This window comes from Paramormyrops kingsleyae, chromosome 7 (assembly GCF_048594095.1).
Source record: "Paramormyrops kingsleyae isolate MSU_618 chromosome 7, PKINGS_0.4, whole genome shotgun sequence".
NCBI lineage: Eukaryota > Metazoa > Chordata > Actinopteri > Osteoglossiformes > Mormyridae > Paramormyrops > Paramormyrops kingsleyae.
The window spans coordinates 8,438,771-8,458,739 of record NC_132803.1 but is presented as its reverse complement, the minus strand read 5'-3'; the positions used below and the strand labels follow the sequence as shown (position 1 = coordinate 8,458,739).

The following is a 19,969-nucleotide window of genomic DNA, read 5'->3' as shown; positions in this document are numbered from 1 at the left end:
GGGGGTTACTCGTATAGGACTTAATTTGCCTTCTAGTTCTTCCAGCCCAGTTCATGCTAGAATGAGACGTATCCAGCTAAATCTGTGACTAATGTACAATCGAAGTCATTAGGGGTCCTCTGCAGTCTTTGCACATCACACATCGCTGCCTTTATACACTATGTACAGGCAGGCCTGCTGTGTGTCGTGTTCCTGTCCCGGCACAAGACGACCTCTAGTGATGATCTCTTTACCATGGAGAGACAGACCAAACCATTTTTTGTATTATAGGGAGGGAAAGTAAAATAGTTTTCAACCACTATGTAAAGGAAAATTAGTAAAATAAAAAATAATAAGCTATTACGTGATTCACAAATACTACATAAAGTTTTCACAAAGGTGAATTTTTCACAAAATATTCCAGCAAATTATTCTTTGACCCCCGACCCAGGGACAGCTAACCTGCCCCCCGTCAATGGCCCTGTGTTCTATATGATACATAGTAATATACGACACATAATATTCATTAAATTTTATTAGTCTTAGGAGTAACCAGATTTGCATTTCATTAAGAGCTGTATCTGTATAACTATGCTTGTAACAAATAAATCTTGAATCTTCACACTGCTACGTCATCTTTCTTACGCCAGTGACAAATATGTTCTTTGCATGACAGAGTCCAGCAAACACCTGCTCATATCAACTGCAGCCTCAAAGCACGTCTTTCAATACGCCTGACTGCTGCAGGGATAAAACAACAAAACACAGACAAGCAGCAAAACATCTGAACTGGCCAAAATCAGGAGGGCGGCATGTTGTGCCGGGCGCACGACTCGTAAACGAGACGGCGCGGCTTCCCCGTGCGGCCCAGAGCCAGGGAGTGTCGCTCTTGCGGCTGGCCTTGTCATCGCGGCCAAGCGACTGCATCGCGGCAGAAGCCAGCTGGCCAGGCATGCCAGGGACACGAGGTCAGCGGGTGGCACACGTGGGGGATTCCCGTGTGAACCCAGGGCCCCTACAACACAAGCGTGAAGGAGATCTCCGTTTCCGAGTGTCAAACCTGATGGAAGATCCCCACGGAGGAAACCTCACCCACGCTTGGCAGGGGGATTGGCTGCTCTTGGCAGGTATGATGAATGACATGGAGAACGACGGCGGAAAACAGCCACCGCTGCTGCCCCCCCCGACCACAGATGCGTTGCTGGGAAACTACTCGTATTTCACGGGACCGTCATTTCCAGGGAGTCTGCAGAAGGCCGGGAAACCAGCTCAGCTCAGTGATCTACAGAGCAGACGAACACGAGGAGACACTGGTTCTCCCTTCTGGGAACGTGAGGCCCCAGCATGCGGCTGGAAGCAACCCACCCACATCATGAGGATCCTGCTCCAGGCCACGTGGCTCCATCCTGAGGGGTGGAACCTCTCCTGCCCACAAGCCTCAACGAGGCTCTTCTTTGGTTCTAAAGATCGACCTATGGGCTGGTCCCTCAATGTATTAATCAAGACGGCCATGCAAACACACACACACACACCTACAAAAACTCACCTGCCCACAATCTGACCTCCACTTACCCGTACACAAGTTTGGCAAGCGAGACAAGTTACACTTTGTTGCTGGAACAAGGACCATTTTGAGATCAGAAGGGGCGACCTGACCAGCCCCCGATGCCCAAATCTGTATCCCCTTTCAGCCCGTCTGTGTTTGACTTTCCATGTTACTCTCCCCTTTCCAGCCTTCGTGCCTCTCCGCCCTCCTTTAACCCCTATGATATGTGAAACTTAAAGTAAACTGTGTGTGAAAGCCTCCCTTCCCTGGTCTGCTCTGCCCGCATTACGAAGGGCTTCTGGAATGTGCCGGGCAGGCTGATGAATAGCAGGAGGCGAGGAAAGCCCGTGCTGAGTCAGCGGAGGTCCTGCTCCGTGTCGGGGCGTTAGAACCGACGGCCGGTTAAACGGGATTGTGACATCAGCTCAGGAGACCCAAACCACCATGGAAAGAGCATATAACTGTACATGGTGGGGGGTAGACAAGAAGCCATCATTAAAAATTGTTTAGCTGGATCTTCCACTGGACCACTGCAGACCACAAGCTGGGCTCCTGCTTCCTCCTACCCCCAAATCTGGGCACCCCCCCCCCCCCCAAGTGTCACACACTCACTTGTACACCTTGACATTGTACTTCTTCTCCCCGGGGAAGCCAAACATGCCGCAGATGACCCGGCTGTTCATGGGGGTCCAGGCCTTGCTGCACACCTGCCTCCAGCGCCCCCCCTCCTTCACCTCCAGAAAGCCCTCCGTCACGGGGATCCGTCTGCGCTGCCATGACAGTATCGCCCGGACGCGCACGTCCTCCAGCTGAATGTTCAGGTCCTAAGGGAGCAAAACCCAGCGAATGTTAATTAAACACGGCGCCGCAAACCCAGGAAACAGAGGAAAACGGCAGCCGGGGCACATTCTGCTGCTCTCCAGCGGGGCAGCTTTCGCCCCCTATGGGTCTCGAGTGGAACCACACCTCCGACTGGGAGGCCGTGCCAGAGCCCTGCGGGGCAGCAGGTGCTAACGATCGTTCACCGTGAGGGGAGTGATGGTACGATTCCCTCCTGCTGGTATTTAGTGGCTGTAAAGTAAGTGCAGTAAAGAGGTCCCAGAGTGTAACGGCATGCATGTCCAACACACACACACACACACACACACACACGCTCGCACACACACACAGCACAAGTAGATGTGAAGAACTGTGTCATTTGTAATTGGTGTAAATGGAAAATAAATCATATTAGGTCAGTCTCAGGCCTCCACGTTTATTTATGTTTTTCCTTTGATACTTAAGAAAAGGCCAAGAGGAAGCTGATGAATGATACATAGTGAAAATCCATCCATCCATCCATCCATCCATCCAAGGCAATAACTTTGGATTGAACATTGAAGGGGTTGAGATCTTCACCCATTTTGTGATTATTTGGGGTTAGGGTTATATTGGCTGGTTCTGATTGCTGGGGGGGGAAGTGAAACACCCCATGCAGTGGCACCAAGCAGCAGTGGGGGCTCACAATAACCTCAGAGGTAGAAGATGCAAGGTGAGCAGCTCTGAAAGTTAAACGCATGGGGCGTTGTCGGGGGGGGGGGGATGGGGGCAGGGCATGAGGGAACCTCAAAAAGCCACAGTTTGTCTGTGTCTAGGCTGGAAGAGAAACTGGGCAGGAGGTCTGTGAGCATCCTGATGCTGCGAGTTTGAGGTCGGGGATCACGTTCCGAGTCAGGCGGGTAACGTAAACACAGCCGCTTCCTGCCTCTCGTCTTCTGTGGGATTTCTGTGTCTGACAAAAAAATATCCTAAAGACCTCTCCTATTTTTGAAAGGCGTAGCCCCATTTGAGTGGTCCACCTGCTTGCGAAAACCTCGCGGGTCTCACCACCAGGGCTGGTGTTGGAACCCAGAGGCCTGTTTAAACCTGTCTGACCCAGGATGCAGACAAAGCTGCCACTGTCACCTTCGTAACGTGATCTCAGACACCGCAGTTCACCAAAGAAAACGTCTGAGATTGACCCTGGCTGACGTAGATGACCTTTTTCTATTCAGGGAGATGGGTATATCAAATATCATTTTATGTGAAGGAAAAGGACCATTTTAAAGAAAAGGAAAAAGATAAAAGTTCTCATGAAGCTTGTGAGAACATTACAGACTGTGATGGCGAATAGAATCATGTGATGGATGACTGGGGCGAAAAGGTAGTTTTATTCTGGACAGAATTTCCACTTGCTGGCTCCGTGCTGGAAGAGGCTACTCGGAACAGATGTGCTGCTTAAAGTGCTTTAGGTAATAGACCCGACACATTGTGTCAGATCCACAAAGTCTGATGAACACCGGCAGACCAGAAAAAAATTTACTGCCATGAAAACCCAAGATTGAGAGAAAGAATGTCCCAGGTTGCCGAGTTCACCGTGCTAATGCAGCAGGAAACGATCCCCACTTGAGTTGGGAGCCAGTGGGACAGACCAGGCAGACCACCACACGTGACAGAAGCAGGGTCATACATGGGTTCCTACCCAACCCCCACCCCAAGAAACGCAATCTTATTAGAGGGGATGGACGTCTGGAAGGGCGTGGAACTCCAGGCCGGGATCCATCAAGCACAAACCACGGTGACTCGTACGTACGGACCGCAAACAGGCGCAGGGCTGTGTGTTTGATAGCATAAACACAAAAGCACCCCCCCCCCCCATGCACATAGTGTTCCGCATGCCTCCTCGTTGCTGGGGTTCCCACAGCCCGAGTGGGGGCACGGGGACTCGCTCTCACGTTGCCAGACAGCAGGACCTCACAGCCGTATCAAATCAACAAGGGAAAAAAAACACACTGCAGGAAAACAAATAAAGTGAGTCAGAGCACAAAAAAGGAGGATGTAACAGCAGTTATTCAGGGGAAACCGGCACAATGCTGGCTTTCAGGACCAGAGTCTGCTGGCCAGAGGAGTGGAGGCCAGGCAGCTCTCGCACACGGGGAAACAGAGGATTGCTTTTTTGGATCCAGACGCGGTTATTCTGCCTTTATTTAAAAAAATGCACAGAATTTCCAACTTTGGAACAGGAATGTATTCAGAGAGGGGAGAGGTGCGGCCCCCATGGTGAAGGCGTGACTGGCTAAAATAAGGCTACGACCAAACGAGCCCTTGTGCGTGCAGCTTCAGTGCGGGGAGTGCAGGGGCGGGCGGGCAGCAGTGACAGGAAAGCCACGCTAACGGCACCATTTGCTCTTAAAGCTTCACCAGCGTCAGGTCGAAACACTCCGTGACTGGCCTGTTGGCAACTTTCCAGGACGGTGGGGCTCTTTACAGACTCTGTGTTCATTAAAACAGTTTAACGGGCTGTTAAAATCACCCACTGGGGTGAAAAGTGGGGATTCTTATGCGTACGGGGTACTTCGTGTGTAAAGCCACAGCCACCTAAAATATCACTGGCCAGAGTCATGTTGACTCGCAGTGTTTGTGCGATGAATGGCGTTAAAGCTGGCCAGAGGGCAGGCTGGTTTCACCCACATCCGAAGACGGGGTCTCAGACACGGAGGACGACCTGTATTGCATTACCGCGGTAACGGTCCGCACAGGACAGGTGGCCACCACTCCAGCAAAGAGCAGTTAACGAAATCAGCAGGCTTCAGCCGACCTTGTGCTCCTCGTGATGGGCACAGATGACGCCTTCATTTGTCAGCCTCAGCCAGATGTTTTTTGTTCTTTCCTCTAGAGTTCGCCTTGTACATTTAAGTGTGCGTGAGCGTGCCTCCCGCCTCATGACTCACCGGCTGCACCCCCCCCACCCCCTCTTGGGTGACTGGGCTGTCTGCTCAGGGTTATTCCAGTTTCCTCACACGTGCCTTGTTCCGAAACAAAGACCGTGGCATACGCCCGTCTCGGAAACCGACGAGGCCCAGCTTGACTCGGACCAGACGCACCAACGTTCTGGAAAGATCTCCTGCATCAGGGTTGGCCCGTGTCTGAAATCGTCGGCTCAGAGGTGATCGCCTCACCATACCTGAAACAGCTGTAAAGTTTGGCTGAAACCGCCACAGATCACTTTGAAAATGCACAGTTCACACTGGGAGTTGCACAGACCGGTCGACATTATTGCTCTGCGATGACGCCGTAAGCTTGATGTCGACTAGTTGCCGATCACATGATTTTGACACTGACAACATGGACGCCTAAGACAATATCAGGTATTTGGAATTGTGGGTAAAAGAGATAGACGTAGCAGAGAAAAAAAAAACATATTTTTTTACCTTTTTGTTTGCATCTCCATGTTTCTGCCTCAGAAAATTCGACCAATAAACCTTCGTCTAATATCGCCGGTACCGGAAATAGAACCTGCCGGCGCTTATTAGTGGCATCGTCAACACAACATCGTTTTTCTTATTCTGTAGAAAACAAAAGCTTGATCTGCTGGCCACATTTAATAATGAATCATAAACATGTTGAGGGCATTATAAATAAAATATAAATGAAAGACTGTGTCTCATTTTGATCATGATTGATCCCCCAATAACTAATACATAATTCACAAAATGCCTTGTTTGTCCCCCATTGTTCTGGGATGGCGGTGTTAGGTTTAACCTATGAGCTTTTTGCATTTCCCATTTAGCATAAAGGTCACAGTTCCTGTTGCATGGTGGGAAAGCGACACACAAAAGTGACCAGGAGCTGCAAAGGTTCCCGGTCGAGACGGCCTAGGAACTAGGAACCAGGTTCCTGAACTTCGGTGAGTAAGCACTTTTCCATAGCAAGGAGCAGGCTTACAGGCTGGATGTTATATGAGTTTTGTTTTCCTCCCCAGTTGTTATACCCACAATTCAATGGAAGTTGTAGCACACAAGTGTTATCGTTGCATAAATTGTTTCTACCGAGTTGCAACCTGTTGTTTCTTCTGCTGGTTTCTGTTCCCTGTAAAATATATGTGTATGAGCTGTTGTCAGCATATGCAACAAGTTTTGTGAATACATATTGTTGCTTGTTGCAAAGCATTCCCTTCTCCTGGGGTTTTACTGATGATGTCATCAGCGATTAGTCAATGCGGACTCGACTTTTATGATATAACTGTCAACTTCTTAAGTCTTAAGTCGTGCAACCCCTAGTTCATGCACATTAACACCCTTTAACACACTAATATCCTTATGTGTTACTAGCGAGACACTCCGGTCTCCCAAGCTGCTCCGGATTCAGCCTGTGGTAATTAGCCTCTGGCTTTCAGCCAACAGCCAAAATCCCCGCCTGCCAATGATCAAGTTCAGATTCGTTGTGCCCTAAGGATGTCCCCGTCACCCCCAGTCTCAGTCCTCACATGCATGCCAGGAATTCAACCAACCATGTTTGGCAGCTGTGAAGCCCAAGTCTCGAGTTCCTTTGGTTTAATAAATAAATAAATATAGCTATATTTCAAAAGTCTAAAACGGCTGTGCTAGTCTTGCCAGCAGACATCAAGAGGACACAGAAGTATTTTATGACTGAGAAAGACTGTGCGCTGTAGGCATGTGTGAAACAGAGTGTGTTCGTGAATTTATGTGCATGAACTTAATGTCTAAAGAAAGACGGTACTGTGCGAACGTGTGTGAACACCAAGTGTAGCAAGGATCAGAGAAGGTCAGATTAGCTGCCGGGACATGCCCATCCTGAAGTCACCAGAAGATATGTGACCTAATATGACCTCCATAATCCTTTTCCCCAGGCCAGCATAGTACAGACTGGGGTCCATTATTCACCCGAGGATGGGAATGGCCCAGACCTTCAAGTTAGCTTTGGTATGGAGGTAGCTGTTTGATGATGAGCCGAACAAGGAGTCGTTTCAGACACTGGACCTGTTACTGACTGCCACGTTGGAACATTTAAGGAGCGATATTTCAGGTGCTGTCAAGTTCATCCAATAAAAAAAAAAAGCTCAAATCTTTGCCCAAGATTATGACTTCAAAGCAGGGCATGCATGGAAAGAGAGCTTCTGCCACAGAGAAACCGAGAACATCTGGGGCCAATCAGCTCACTCCACCAGGAGCCCATTTTACCATATAAAATTTTCATATCAGCTGGGGCTTTCGGTTTAAAAATGGACACCCAGGTGTGGCCACCGGCAAAGGAAGGGGACCCTTCTCACTCTTCCTTCCCAGAGCAGGTAACATGGCTCCTGCTTCTTGTGCACGTGCACAAAGCCAGTGCACTCGGGTCTCAGGCACACGGCCCAGCGCATGCATCAAATTGCCATCATGCAGCTAGGGGGCAGAATCAATCAAAACGCTTTAAGAGGGAGGGAGCGTCAGCACCTGGCTCTTCAATTTTGACATTATATGAAATATGTGGAGTTACATAGTATTACTTAGTGCTCTGTGGGTATTTCTGTAATCATGTAAATCATACTGGCTAAAAGTAACTATTTAAATGAATAGAGAATGAATGGAATTCATAAATGAATGAAGCGTTCCTTTAAAAGGCCCTGAAGACCCCTTTTGTTTTGGCCGAAAAACACCGGATACTTAAAACCAATAAATATGCAATTTAGTGCTCTAACAGAGGAAATAAAAAGCAGGATCACTCACATCTAATGGCCGAACACTGGCTCCAAACGGCAAGCTGGGCGTCGCTTGTTTGTTAGTGAATTTGACAGAAGATCGAAACCTTTACTTTCAAATACCCCACAAGGGCCCAGGGGTGTTTCTGTCAAAAGAGGAGTCCAAGTTCATGCTTTTCCCCTTGGCTAAATGACACCGATCTTATGAACGAAACAGTGCACCTCAGACAAGTCCCTGCATTGCCCAGGATCTGTAAGATTTGCGATATATTGCTGGTGGTATACTGTTTATTCTGTAGTCTGAAATTGTCAATTAGTGTAAAAATGTTGAAATATTAGAGGAGGAAGCAAGTTTGTCTGCAAGGCCATTGTACCCAGACTCACAAAATGCCTAATTAAAAGGTAAACTCAAACAGTCGCATCATTCCATCAGTCCAGCTTCACGCGAGCTCTATCATATGTGGAATCTTGTTTTGTGACATCTTCAGCACCAAGAATGACTGATTGCAGGTTATTAGTTACTCTGTTCTTCAGAGACATGGTGATTTATCATGACTTCAGTACACAAACGTACCATTTGTTTGACACAAAGTCACGGTCTTAGGATATCTACCTCTCATATTTCACATGCTCATAATTAAAACATGAGCACTCAGATCAAACTTAAAAAGTGATGTTCTTGCCCTTAAGGTATATTTTTTATTAATACAGTAATATCCCGTTATAGTGGACTGGTTTATAACGGAATATCGTCGATAACGGACGAGGTCCGCTGGTCCCAGCCGTGCGGCTTTAAGAACATGCAGATAAAGCATCGGATATAGCGGACTCGCATATAACGGAATTTCGCTTATAACGGACAAACAATTTGGTCCCCATGCAGGGCCGCTTTTAGCTGTAGTTTTGTTCGGCTATAACGGACATGCAGGCTCCGCCTACCAGGCGTGTGGCGAGCCGGTGATATCCAGCGCAGATACGTAGTCGGGATTATTAATAGTCACGCATCTGGTCAGGTGAAGTTGGATTACTACATGTACAATATAATAATCTATACCACAAGTGTGTCTGCTGGGGTGTGGCATGAGTAAATGGTGTCCTGTAGTTGTGTTCTGGGCATACAGCAACTCCGGATATAACGGACTGTTTTGGCAGGTCCCTTGAAGTCCGTTATAACTGGATTTTACTGTAGTAAGTGTTGGCTTGAGAATCAGAGGTATGACGTAGCATTTCAGCTACTCTCAAGTGTTATGAGGAACACCGCTAAACACATGGGTTCATATGAAAGATCTTCCAAGTTATGATGCGTTTCAATTGGCAGCTCGTGGATTTAGGTCTTCTTCTACGGGGTGGTGTATGATGAGGTGGCTGGTCGCCCCCATCAGGAAGCTGAGTAACTCCACCTCAGTCCTTGGCCTTAAAGTGCATCTACTGCATCAGACCAGCCGTGACACATCAGCAAGAGCGGCAGCTTCCTGCGTGGCCAACATCACCCACATTCCCACACACAAGTAGAATCCTAGCTGGTTTTATGTGGTTGCAATCAAAAGGGTAAATACATAAGTATAAAAATGAGAAGAACTGAATTAGCGTGGACTGATGCGCTATGTATGATACGACTAATAATGAATAATTAATATAATTTGTCAGTTTTTCCTTCAAATCATCCATGCAAATCGATGCAGGTCACCGATTCTTACTTCTCTCCATGTACTTCAACCCATCAGATGATGGTGGCCAGCTTGGTCCACTCACACTCTCGCCCCTGCTAATAGGCAGCGCCATGACAGCGAGGTTACACGTCGGGTCCGGCCTGCATGATTTACAATGGAAAACCTCTTCGCAGTTTAGCTCGGGTACGGCTCGGTTCTTCGTGGCAGTGGAAAACCACCGTAAGTGTGGTGTGGACTGTTCTTTAGCAAGAGCAGCATTTCATCCTGCAGTGCTGATCGAAAGCACAGTCAACCTGGTCCAAGGTCCATATGTTAGCTCAGGCTGAGATTCAGAGAGATTCTAGTAAACATTTCTTAATACTTTCACCAGACAGGATGAAAGCAAAGCATCTAAATCAGAGGTCTCAAACTCCAGTCCTGGGGGGCCGGAGCCCTGCACATTTTTGGGTTTCCCCTCGTTTAACACACCTGATTCAACTCCTTATGCTAATTACCACACAGCTCTTGAGCTGAATCATTTGTGGTGGAAAAGGGGAAGAACTAAGCTACACAGGGCTGCGGCCCTTGAGGACTGGAGTTTGAGAGCCCTGATCTAAATTAATAATGTCCTTTGTGCAGGGAATCTGCTTACACATATTACAATTCACACATCACATATTTTAAACAGTGACTCACACGTAAAATGAGTTCACCGAGAAACCTCTCCGTCACCAAAGGGGAAATTATCTCACTGGGGCAGAGGTGAAAAAACAAATGCAAAAAAGGGGAAGATATATTTGAACGATTTCCCAAAAACATTCGCCCTTTTTGAATAGATTTCTCAAGGCAGAGTATGTGAAGGATGCCGCCAGCGACTTCGGTCTTGAGTTACAGCAGAGTACGCGCACCCCAGTAAAGCTTGCATTAACGCGGCCTGCATTAACGCGGCCTGCATTAGCACGGCCTGCATTAACACGGCCTGCATTAGCACGGCCTGCATTAGCACGGCCTGCATTAACACGGCCTGCATTAGCACGTCCTGCATTAACACGGCCTGCATTAACATGGCCTGCATTAGCACGTCCTGCATTAACACGGCCTGCATTAACACGGTCTGCATTAGCATGTCCTGCATTAACACGGCCTGCATTAACACGGCCTGCATTAGCATGTCCTGCATTAACACGGCCTGCATTAACATGGCCTGCATTAACACGGGCCGCTATTTAGCTGCCTAACCACCTGGCTAGAGATCCAGCGGTTTGTTCACCTTTCATATGAGGCTTCATGTGGTTAGAGCTACTAACCACTTCAGAAAGCAAAACCTCTATGTCTAATTTTGCCCCTTCCTGTCCTATGCATGTTAAAACTGTTAGTCAATCAAAGAGTGTGTATAGGCTGATTCATTTTTTATTTTATTTTTTTAGATCTCAGTCACGTGCTAATCAATGGGGGCAGTGTGTGGCTCAGTGGGTTAGGATGCTGTCGGAAGGTCGCTGGGTCAAGGCCCATAACTACCAACTAGTCTAGGGTTTGGTTGGGCCTGGTTTGTCAAAAACATATATCCATTTGGATAAAAGCACTACTGAATAAGAAAAGTGACTATAATAGAAATACAGTGGAATTAGTTAGTTGGTTTGTGAATCATACCATAAAAGGTCAGACAGCTTAGCATAAAGGTGAAGAAGATGTGGGGTTGAAAAAACAAAGACTATCAGTATAGTGGGATTTTTAAAACGTTCAAGATTTCAGAGCTACTCCATCGATGAAGACTACGGCGCCGCTTACATTTCAGAAAAGCGGTAGGTGAAATCTGTGTGCCACACTTGGTGACCTGTCGAGATACTATTCCATTTCCAGACGGCCATGAAGACCCTTAGGCGAGATGGGAGAAGTGAGTGAGTAACCGCCATCCCAGCGGGGCTGTCATCATCGTTTCCGTAATCTGCCATGGAACTGCCCCCCCCTGAGTCACCTCGTGAGAATCCCCGTCCTCAGTGGGGGAGGGCAGGGCTGTAATGCAGGGAGTGCTTAAGTGATCAAGCAGCAGACCAGCACCCCCTCCCCATAGATGCAGGAAGTTAAATGAGGGGGCTGGAAAAGCTGAGTTCAGCCTTTTCCACAGACGGCTTGAGGAAAAGCCTTCAGACCCCAAGGTCCTTCTCACTATGTCTACATGTGAGGTTCTGTCCTCCTACAGACCGGAGCACAATTGCTTTTTCACATTTCAGTTAGTATCACTGAATAACCTTCTCCTTTACAGTCCTGACATCATTCTCCATGACATTTTCCCAATTTGTGGTACATACCAGACTGCCATTTCATAGACTGCATTCCACTGTATGTACAGATACATGAGCCCTTGAGAGAGCTTTCATGATTTCTGACTCCAACGGAACGGAGCTCCATTTCCTGAGAAGAACTGACGGCTCAACCAAAAGGGCCTCCACCCCCCACTTGGGGAACCGTAGGAGACTGGGTGAGGTCTTAACGTGGGATGCTCCACAGCACTGCTTGAAGTGGTGGGAGTCCAATCAGCCTTCAGTGAGCACTGGAGTGCAAACACTGGAGTGCAAACACTGGAGTGCATGCAGACAGCAACACCTCTCGATAAAGCTTTGCTCTGAGTCACACCCCAGCCCATCAAATACAGGTGAAAAACATCATGGGGCTCCCTGAAGAGTAACATGTGGTCTCAGGTTTCACAGAAATAGCCCATCAAGGTCTGAGGCGTACAGCTCATTCCTCGTGATGGCACTTTTTTTAGATCTGTGCTCTCTTTAAGCCAGCGGAAGCACATCAGGGTGTGAAATGGGGTCCTATCAAGTGTCGTTCAAGGAACAGTATCTGGAATCAGCTTGTTGTACAGTCACTACTATTGTAGCAAAATTCTTGTGTTAGTTATCGAAAGTGAAGGAGACCTAATACTACTGACAGATATTTAGTATACTATAATGTGGACTTGATCTGCCAGCACAGATCAAAAGCAACCAATGTTATATATCATGGCTTTAATGTGACATTGAAGATGAAGCTAAAATATAGATGTATGCACAACATACTAGCATTAAGTTAATCAACAATCAAAAAGGGACGATGAACTTCAGAATTCCACTAAACAAAACTTTTGAATATAACTAAGCAATTTTGTCCCAGAAACCTCCAAAATGATCCTGTGAACACTTTGGTTTAAAAGTCATTTCCCTTCTCAACATCTGTTCTTCATTTTTGGAGATTCACAAAACCAAGTTCTAGCATGACTAAGCCAACCCCATCCAAAAATGTGAATGACAGCCAGATCTGTCCAGTGGCGTGCGCTTAAAGGAGTGGGAGCAGAAACCCTGTCCAGTGGCGTTCACCTAAAGGAGTGGGAGCAGAAACCCTGTCCAGTGGCGTTCACCTAAACGAGTGGGAGCAGAAACTTTGCCCAGTGGCGTTACCTAAAGGAGTGGGAGCAGAAACCCTGTCCAGTGGCGTTACCTAAAGGAGTGGGAGCAGAAACCTTGCCCAGTGGCGTTACCTAAAGGGGTGGGAGCAGAAACCCTGTCCAGTGGCGTTACCTAAAGGAGTGGGAGCAGAAACCTTGCCCAGTGGCGTTACCTAAAGGAGTGGGAGCAGAAACCTTGCCCAGTGGCGTTACCTAAAGGAGTGGGAGCAGAAACTCTGTCCAGTGGCGTTACCTAAAGGAGTGGGAGCAGAAACCCTGTCCAGTGGCGTTACCTAAAGGAGTGGGAGCAGAAACCTTGCCCAGTGGCGTTACCTAAAGGAGTGGGAGCAGAAACCTTGCCCAGTGGCGTTACCTAAAGGAGTGGGAGCAGAAACCCTGTCCAGTGGCGTTACCTAAAGGAGTGGGAGCAGAAACCCTGTCCAGTGGCGTTACCTAAAGGAGTGGGAGCAGAAACCCTGTCCAGTGGCGTTACCTAAAGGAGTGGGAGCAGAAACCCTGTCCAGTGGCGTTACCTAAAGGAGTGGGAGCAGAAACCCTTAAGTGTGCATTAACAGAGATTGTTTACCTCAATGTTATTAGCCAACGCTCCGGTGAACCTGTAGCCTGGGATTCTCCTGTGACTACACAACACCCCCACGTCCTCAGAATGCTTGCAGTCAGACACCCCGAATCCATTGGAAGAGCACTCAGCCAGTGTCTTCTCTCTCCCTGTGCAGTGGACGTTGTCCAACCAGATGTGGCCTAGGAGAGTTGGACACAGGAAAATGAACATTCATCACCCAGATAACCGCTGCCCTGCCTGAGCGTGACACGATCTGATGTCCCGGGAAGCCCCTCACCTAGTTCCCGAAGTAGTGAAGGAAACCTGTTCTGTGTGTTCCTTTGTGTGTTTCACTCCCCGAAGAAAGATCATATGAACATTTTTATCAGTAGTCAATGAATGTGGACTTAGTTTAGTCATCCAAAAACCCACAGACACATTATGATACTGAGGGATGATACTGATTTGAATAAAATTTGACAGATAACCGCAGGGCAGAGAAAGGGAGAAGCTGCAGCGACAGATCCACACTATTTGATGTAAGGGTATCCCAGCACAGACTTGCGGCATGAGACCAATGAGTATCACAAAAGCTTTTAGTCTAGAAACCTTGACATAGGTGAACAACAATTATTCTGAAGGCTGCTAAAAGTACTTTTCAAAACCAACCACAGAGTTGGAAGCATTAGTAACACATCTAAACAAGAATCTTTAACTGAGCCACACAACATTTAAGACTAATGACGTAGGTGTGGACCTTTCCAAATAGCAAGAATGTTCGTTTTAATATTATTCATTAAATAGCAATTTTTAAAAATAGAACAGAAAAAACTAACTTTAAAAGATGTCTTGTAATAATGGTGCAGTAAAACTTAATTACAAACTGTACAGAAAACTCATTTAAGCCAAGTGCCAGTAACACTATAATTGCAAAATATCTCTGCCTATAACAACTTTAGTTAATGATTTACCCAGTACAGCATATAAACTCCTAATTGTGCATCTAATTTGCTCTTTGCCCAAGAACCTAAATTTTCTACATTGCTTTCACAACATCCCTGAAGGACCCGTTTACACAGATGACATGTGTGCGTTCCTGAAATGCCAAGTTGCAGCTAGTTAAACCATCAGGCTGGCTCACCTTCTCCTCGGCCATACTTGGCAGATGGGTACCAGGAAGTGGCCTCCAGGAAGCCCAGCTGTCTGCAGACCACGTGGGCGGCATGGATGGAGAAGTCGTCATCGCAGACCGTGCCCCACTCGCCGCTGTAGTACAGCTCCACCCGGCCCTCGTTGTGCTTGCGTTTGGTGCCCGCCAGTCGAAGCTGAATCTGGGGGTTCTCGCTCTGAGCATGGCCCAAGACCCAGAGACAGACCAGGGCGGCCAGTCTACAAAGCAGGGACCAACGCACTGCCATTGTGGGGTCCAGGGGATGACTTCACTGTGCAGATGGTCTGAATAGGAACATAACACAAAAAATTAAGACCACAGGACCTCTGGGATTTCAACAAAGCACTTAATCTACCATGTGCTCCTAATAACAAACTCATCATTTCAAAAGTACAAAAAAATCCTGATATCAGTTTATCAAGTTCCGATACCAATATGATATTTTTCCCCTTTATCATACAAAGCATTAAACGAGGTATTTGTATAAATACATTTCAGTTAATATGGTAAACCATCTGCCTTTAGTGCTTTAGTGGCATTGTTTGAGTTTGCTAAGAATAGGGAAATATAACGGTTATGTTGCTCAAACAAAGGCTATGTCACTGCGCTACAGGAAGACATCCACAGTCAGCATGATTTACTGCTTCTTTGTTTTATTCAGTAACAAATTTCACGAAAATTAACAGAAATATTTCTTATTGGGCAAATCTGCTACCAGAGTAAATATAATATAATAAAGAAATCACTCATACAAATGTCACTGTATACCACAGTGCAAACCCCTGCAGACGGAACTTATGTCACTCAGCCTGTGCATGACCCAAAAGCACATGTGGGAGAGTGAGGTATGAACGGACCTTTACTGTATTTACACACAGCCTTCATGACAGCGCCGTGCACATGCACTGCTGACCAGCTCGCCGTCACGGGACCCACGCTTTAGTTCACGGTATGTCATGCAAAGGCTACAAGCATTTTTGAGATTGTTCACATTAGACCTGTCTCTGATGGAAAATCACACTGGTTTCTTACTTACCCACCTCCCTGATGTCCAATCTGGTATTTTTTTGCCAGTACTGGCCCAATAACAAATGTGGGTATCGGACTGGTGCCTTCTCTAATTTACATTATAAAAATTATTCATTATTATTCAATCATTCATTCATTCATACTTGTGTTCTCGTGTACCTGTTTTACATCATCTTCCATTGCCGAAGACCAGTTCCAATGCTAAGAACGGAAGTACAGAGTACAGTAAAAATCCCCAGATGTTGGTCTTGCTCGGCCCCAAATATCAAGGGCACATCAGTTGCATCCTTGCGGAACAAGACCAATCCCATGATTCATTACACCCCAAGTTCGTTCTGAAAAGGCAAGTTCGCAAGACTGGTCTTGCCAAGACCACAAGTATGGTCTTTGTGTTCTTGGTATTGAGATTCATCCATAATCTCGTGTGCTTGATGCGGAAAGCAAGAGTGCAATTCTTTGGGCCTGTGAAGATCATGGACAGGGGCGCCGTAAGGGGGAGGAAAGCTAGGACGATTCCAAGGGGCCCTAAAAAATTAGGAAAATAACTGGACTGGTTTGGACTGGGGGGCCTAATATGATATGCTTTCATGGGGCCCAAAATCTCTAGCAACGCCCCTGATCATGGATCATGGGTTCGAGGGGCTATTTACAATACAAAAAAATTCCCAAACACCTGAAAAGTATTTCCAACTTTCTGTGACGAATTTACGTTGGGAGTAACTTAAGTTAATTGATTGATTAATTAATTATATCATTTATTAAATAAGCAAAGGCTTATTTAATTATCCAAAGTAAGCTAATAACAGTCTGCTCCACGGCCCACAGACAGTAACATGGTAATTACTGTCATTAATGATTATTACCTCTGTCTTTTCGTCATTTTTTCTTTTCCTTTCTTCTTTTTCTTCCCTGGGCACCGGAGGGCTTTGGTCTTTCTGACATGATAATGTCTGTTTTAATTAGAAGGGAAGGGAGCGCCAGGCATACCACAGGAAAAAAACTGCTTATTTGGTAAGATTTGCTTGTTTTAGAAGTTTTTTATTATTTTGAAATAATAATGTAAAATAATATTAGTAAATAAATATAGTAAAAGTTTAAATATTTCATTTTCCCCCCGTTCCCTTTCTACCCTCTGGGGCACCCAGGCGCCCCTTTGAACGGACGGCGCCTCTAATATTTGCCTATACTGCCTATGCCACAGTCCGGTCCAGGTTGGTTATAATACTTCATAAGCACTACACATACCTTCATAATACATTATAACGTTCAATACAAGAATTAAGGATGCTTTGTGCTGCATTAAGAAGGTATCTATAGTGCATTATAGATGACATCTTCATAAGGCAGGCATAATGCATAATAAACATGGTTATATGGTGTTATGCCTTTTCACAAATATTCATAGCCATGTTTATAATACTTTATGAATGCATTATGATGTGTTATGAATGCGTTCATAGATTCTGATAAACATGGCATTCATAGAAAGTGTTAACATTATTTCTTTATAGAAAAATACATACCTGATAATAAATGTACCTCTCAATTGCAATAATAGCGCTTAATTGACTTAATGTCATTGTACTGATGCTACTTGCCATTAAACTAACGACCGTACAGGAACTGTCCGGAGATAAGCAGCTGCATGATGGATGGACAGATGGACAGAGTGTACAGGAGTTGCAACCCACCCATAGAATGGGACAGAGTGATAACAGAGTTATTTCAGTGATCTGGAATGTTAGCTATTTGTAAAGCAATAGTCCTGTGAATGGGGATCTCAGGGTCCAGTTGAACAGAAGTAATCTGATCGGATTTCAGATTGGATCAAATCTTGAAAATGGGCTGTTCAAAAGAAAAAAAAAGATTCTGAAATATCAGATTAGGTCACATAATCCAGTCTTGATTTTTATCTGGATCAAACCTTTTCAGCAGGATCGGGATACCTTGGATCCAAAAATATCAGGATTACCATGGATTTCAGGAACTAAATGCAATAAAACTTTAAAGTTGGTCAAAAAAAAAAAAAAGCCAATCAGGGTTCCAATCAGGATCATTTTGATCCAAATGAAACTTTTCAAACAACTGGGCCAAGGTGTTTAGAGGCAATGCCAGCTGGCCAATCAGCAGGTCAGGTATTTGGTACTCCAAGCACACATGGGATTACACAGAGATGCCTGGACTTTCTTTCAGGCTCAGACTGTGGGCTTCTGGTACCTTCTTTGTTTATCGTCAGGGACCTTTTGTTCAGATAAGTCAGGAACCTGTCATTGATGCGGCCATTCAGAGACACCAGCTTCACACACTAATAAAACACAAAGACCTTCAGAGGCCTTACCACTTTCACAAATATCAATCATGTAACCATGCTGATAACTACTTTCGTGTTAAATTAAATTACTTTATGATCTTATAAAAAGCTACCAGCATCAGCACACAAACATATGAAAGTATTTTCACGGTGAATCCCTGGAAACACACAACCTCCATCACCTTACTGAAACCCCTGATCACAATTAAATTACTGATAACATGCACATAACACCTCTGGTTCAAATGACCACGTTTCCAGCTTCTTGGCAAAAACAAGTCTAAGACAGTTTTTCTGCTCAGATGGCTTCTCACTAAACATCTTTGGAGTCGCTCATTGTAAAACTTAACTTGTCCTGAAATGCCCTTTAAACCGCCAATTTATACTCATCATAACAGGAAGAGATACGTGATATCAACAATTGCGTGATTATAGACCTCGTTCCCACACGGAAAATGGCCATCAAACCACAGTGACAGCCCCCAGAAAGCCTATTAAAAATCCATAACTCGTTAAAATGCACTGGACCCCCCCAATGACTGAGTGAAAATGCGTAATCTGTTATTTTTAAGGTCAAAAACCGTAGACGTCGGATCACCTATACGCAGAGAAAAGTTTATTTGTCCAAGCCTGTTTAGAATCACGAAGGACGTAAAATAACAACACACTGTGTGGAATGCAATACCATTTAAAAACATGTGCTTTAATCTCAAGAGCTTTAATCTCAGTCATCACATACACCCCCAAAACCAACAAAACAGGAATCGTCTTGCGGCTAAATGCCACGCTATACATCTCACACATTAATAAAATTCAGGATCAAATTTTCAGCGTGATGTGTTACTCATCGTAGAAGCGGTCATAGTCCCTCGACGCAGAAGATTTGATGATGAATGTTAAAATGCGAGTGATTTCAACAGAGACTGTAATTTGAGTACCGACAATTTTCGGTTAGGCTACTGTTTGAGAGATAAAATGCATGATAATCAATGGGGGTCAACTGGGCACGATTTTAAAGTTACAACTATAAGTATTAAGTATTGCACAATCGACTCTTAGGTTTTCATGATGCATTGATGTTTGCAATAACTGTCCTCACTCAGAACACGACCCGTGTTTAACTGTGTATCTATATGCTGCGCAAAACAATGTTGTTCATTCGATAGAAATTCCAAAAATCCTAACTAAACAACAGATTTTGCAGTAAAACCAGTCGCATGTTTTACCAGCACGAATACTAACGGACTATATATGTATTTGTAACGGTTTCTGAAACATAACGTTAAGTCAGACTGAAACATGTTTCCACTAAACAGCCAAAAGGTTTTGTGCCAGTTTCGGCGCTGCAATCAAGAAAACCAAAACTTGTGGAAATCTAGACACCAGACATCCGATAAACAAAAATCACGTATTATTTCGTTCTTACTTGGGAAATTGAGGATGTTCTTCGGCAAGAAAGCAGCGATCTTCCAGTCGAACAGCACTTGCAGGCACCTAAACCTCTCCGCTGGCCCTCCTGCGGTACTGCAGCTGGAGAGTCTGCAGGAACTTTCTCCCGTCCAGCGTTACAACTCAGACTACAGACCAATCGGGAGCTGGAGCTTCCCTTTTCACGCCCACGGCTATCACTGATGCGCCTACCCACCTGTCTCCTTAAGCTGTAAATTACCACCACATATGAATGCCTAGAAAACTTCCAGTGACTCAATTATGCCTACATTTCTTGTTATCAAATTACAGAGTAAATGGATTAATATTAATTAAAGCTTAAACAAATAACAAATAAAGAAATCCAT

The 19,969-nt window shown here is 45.6% G+C and overlaps 1 protein-coding gene across 1 annotated transcript in view; it reads right to left on the bottom strand.

Annotated features, from left to right (window-relative positions):
* LOC111841119 (lysyl oxidase homolog 2A-like) overlaps window positions 1–19,737 on the bottom strand; it is a 35,795-nt gene extending 16,058 nt beyond the window's left edge. The window contains exons 1-4 of the mRNA XM_023806619.2: window positions 19,600–19,737; window positions 14,804–15,117; window positions 13,687–13,862; window positions 2,138–2,349 (exon numbers count right to left, since the gene is read on the bottom strand). Of these exons, the coding sequence (XP_023662387.2) occupies window positions 2,138–2,349; window positions 13,687–13,862; window positions 14,804–15,080 (665 nt within the window). The 5' untranslated portion in view covers window positions 15,081–15,117; window positions 19,600–19,737. The remainder of the gene's footprint in view (window positions 1–2,137; window positions 2,350–13,686; window positions 13,863–14,803; window positions 15,118–19,599) is intronic.
* Window positions 19,738–19,969: the final 232 nt, after the last annotated feature.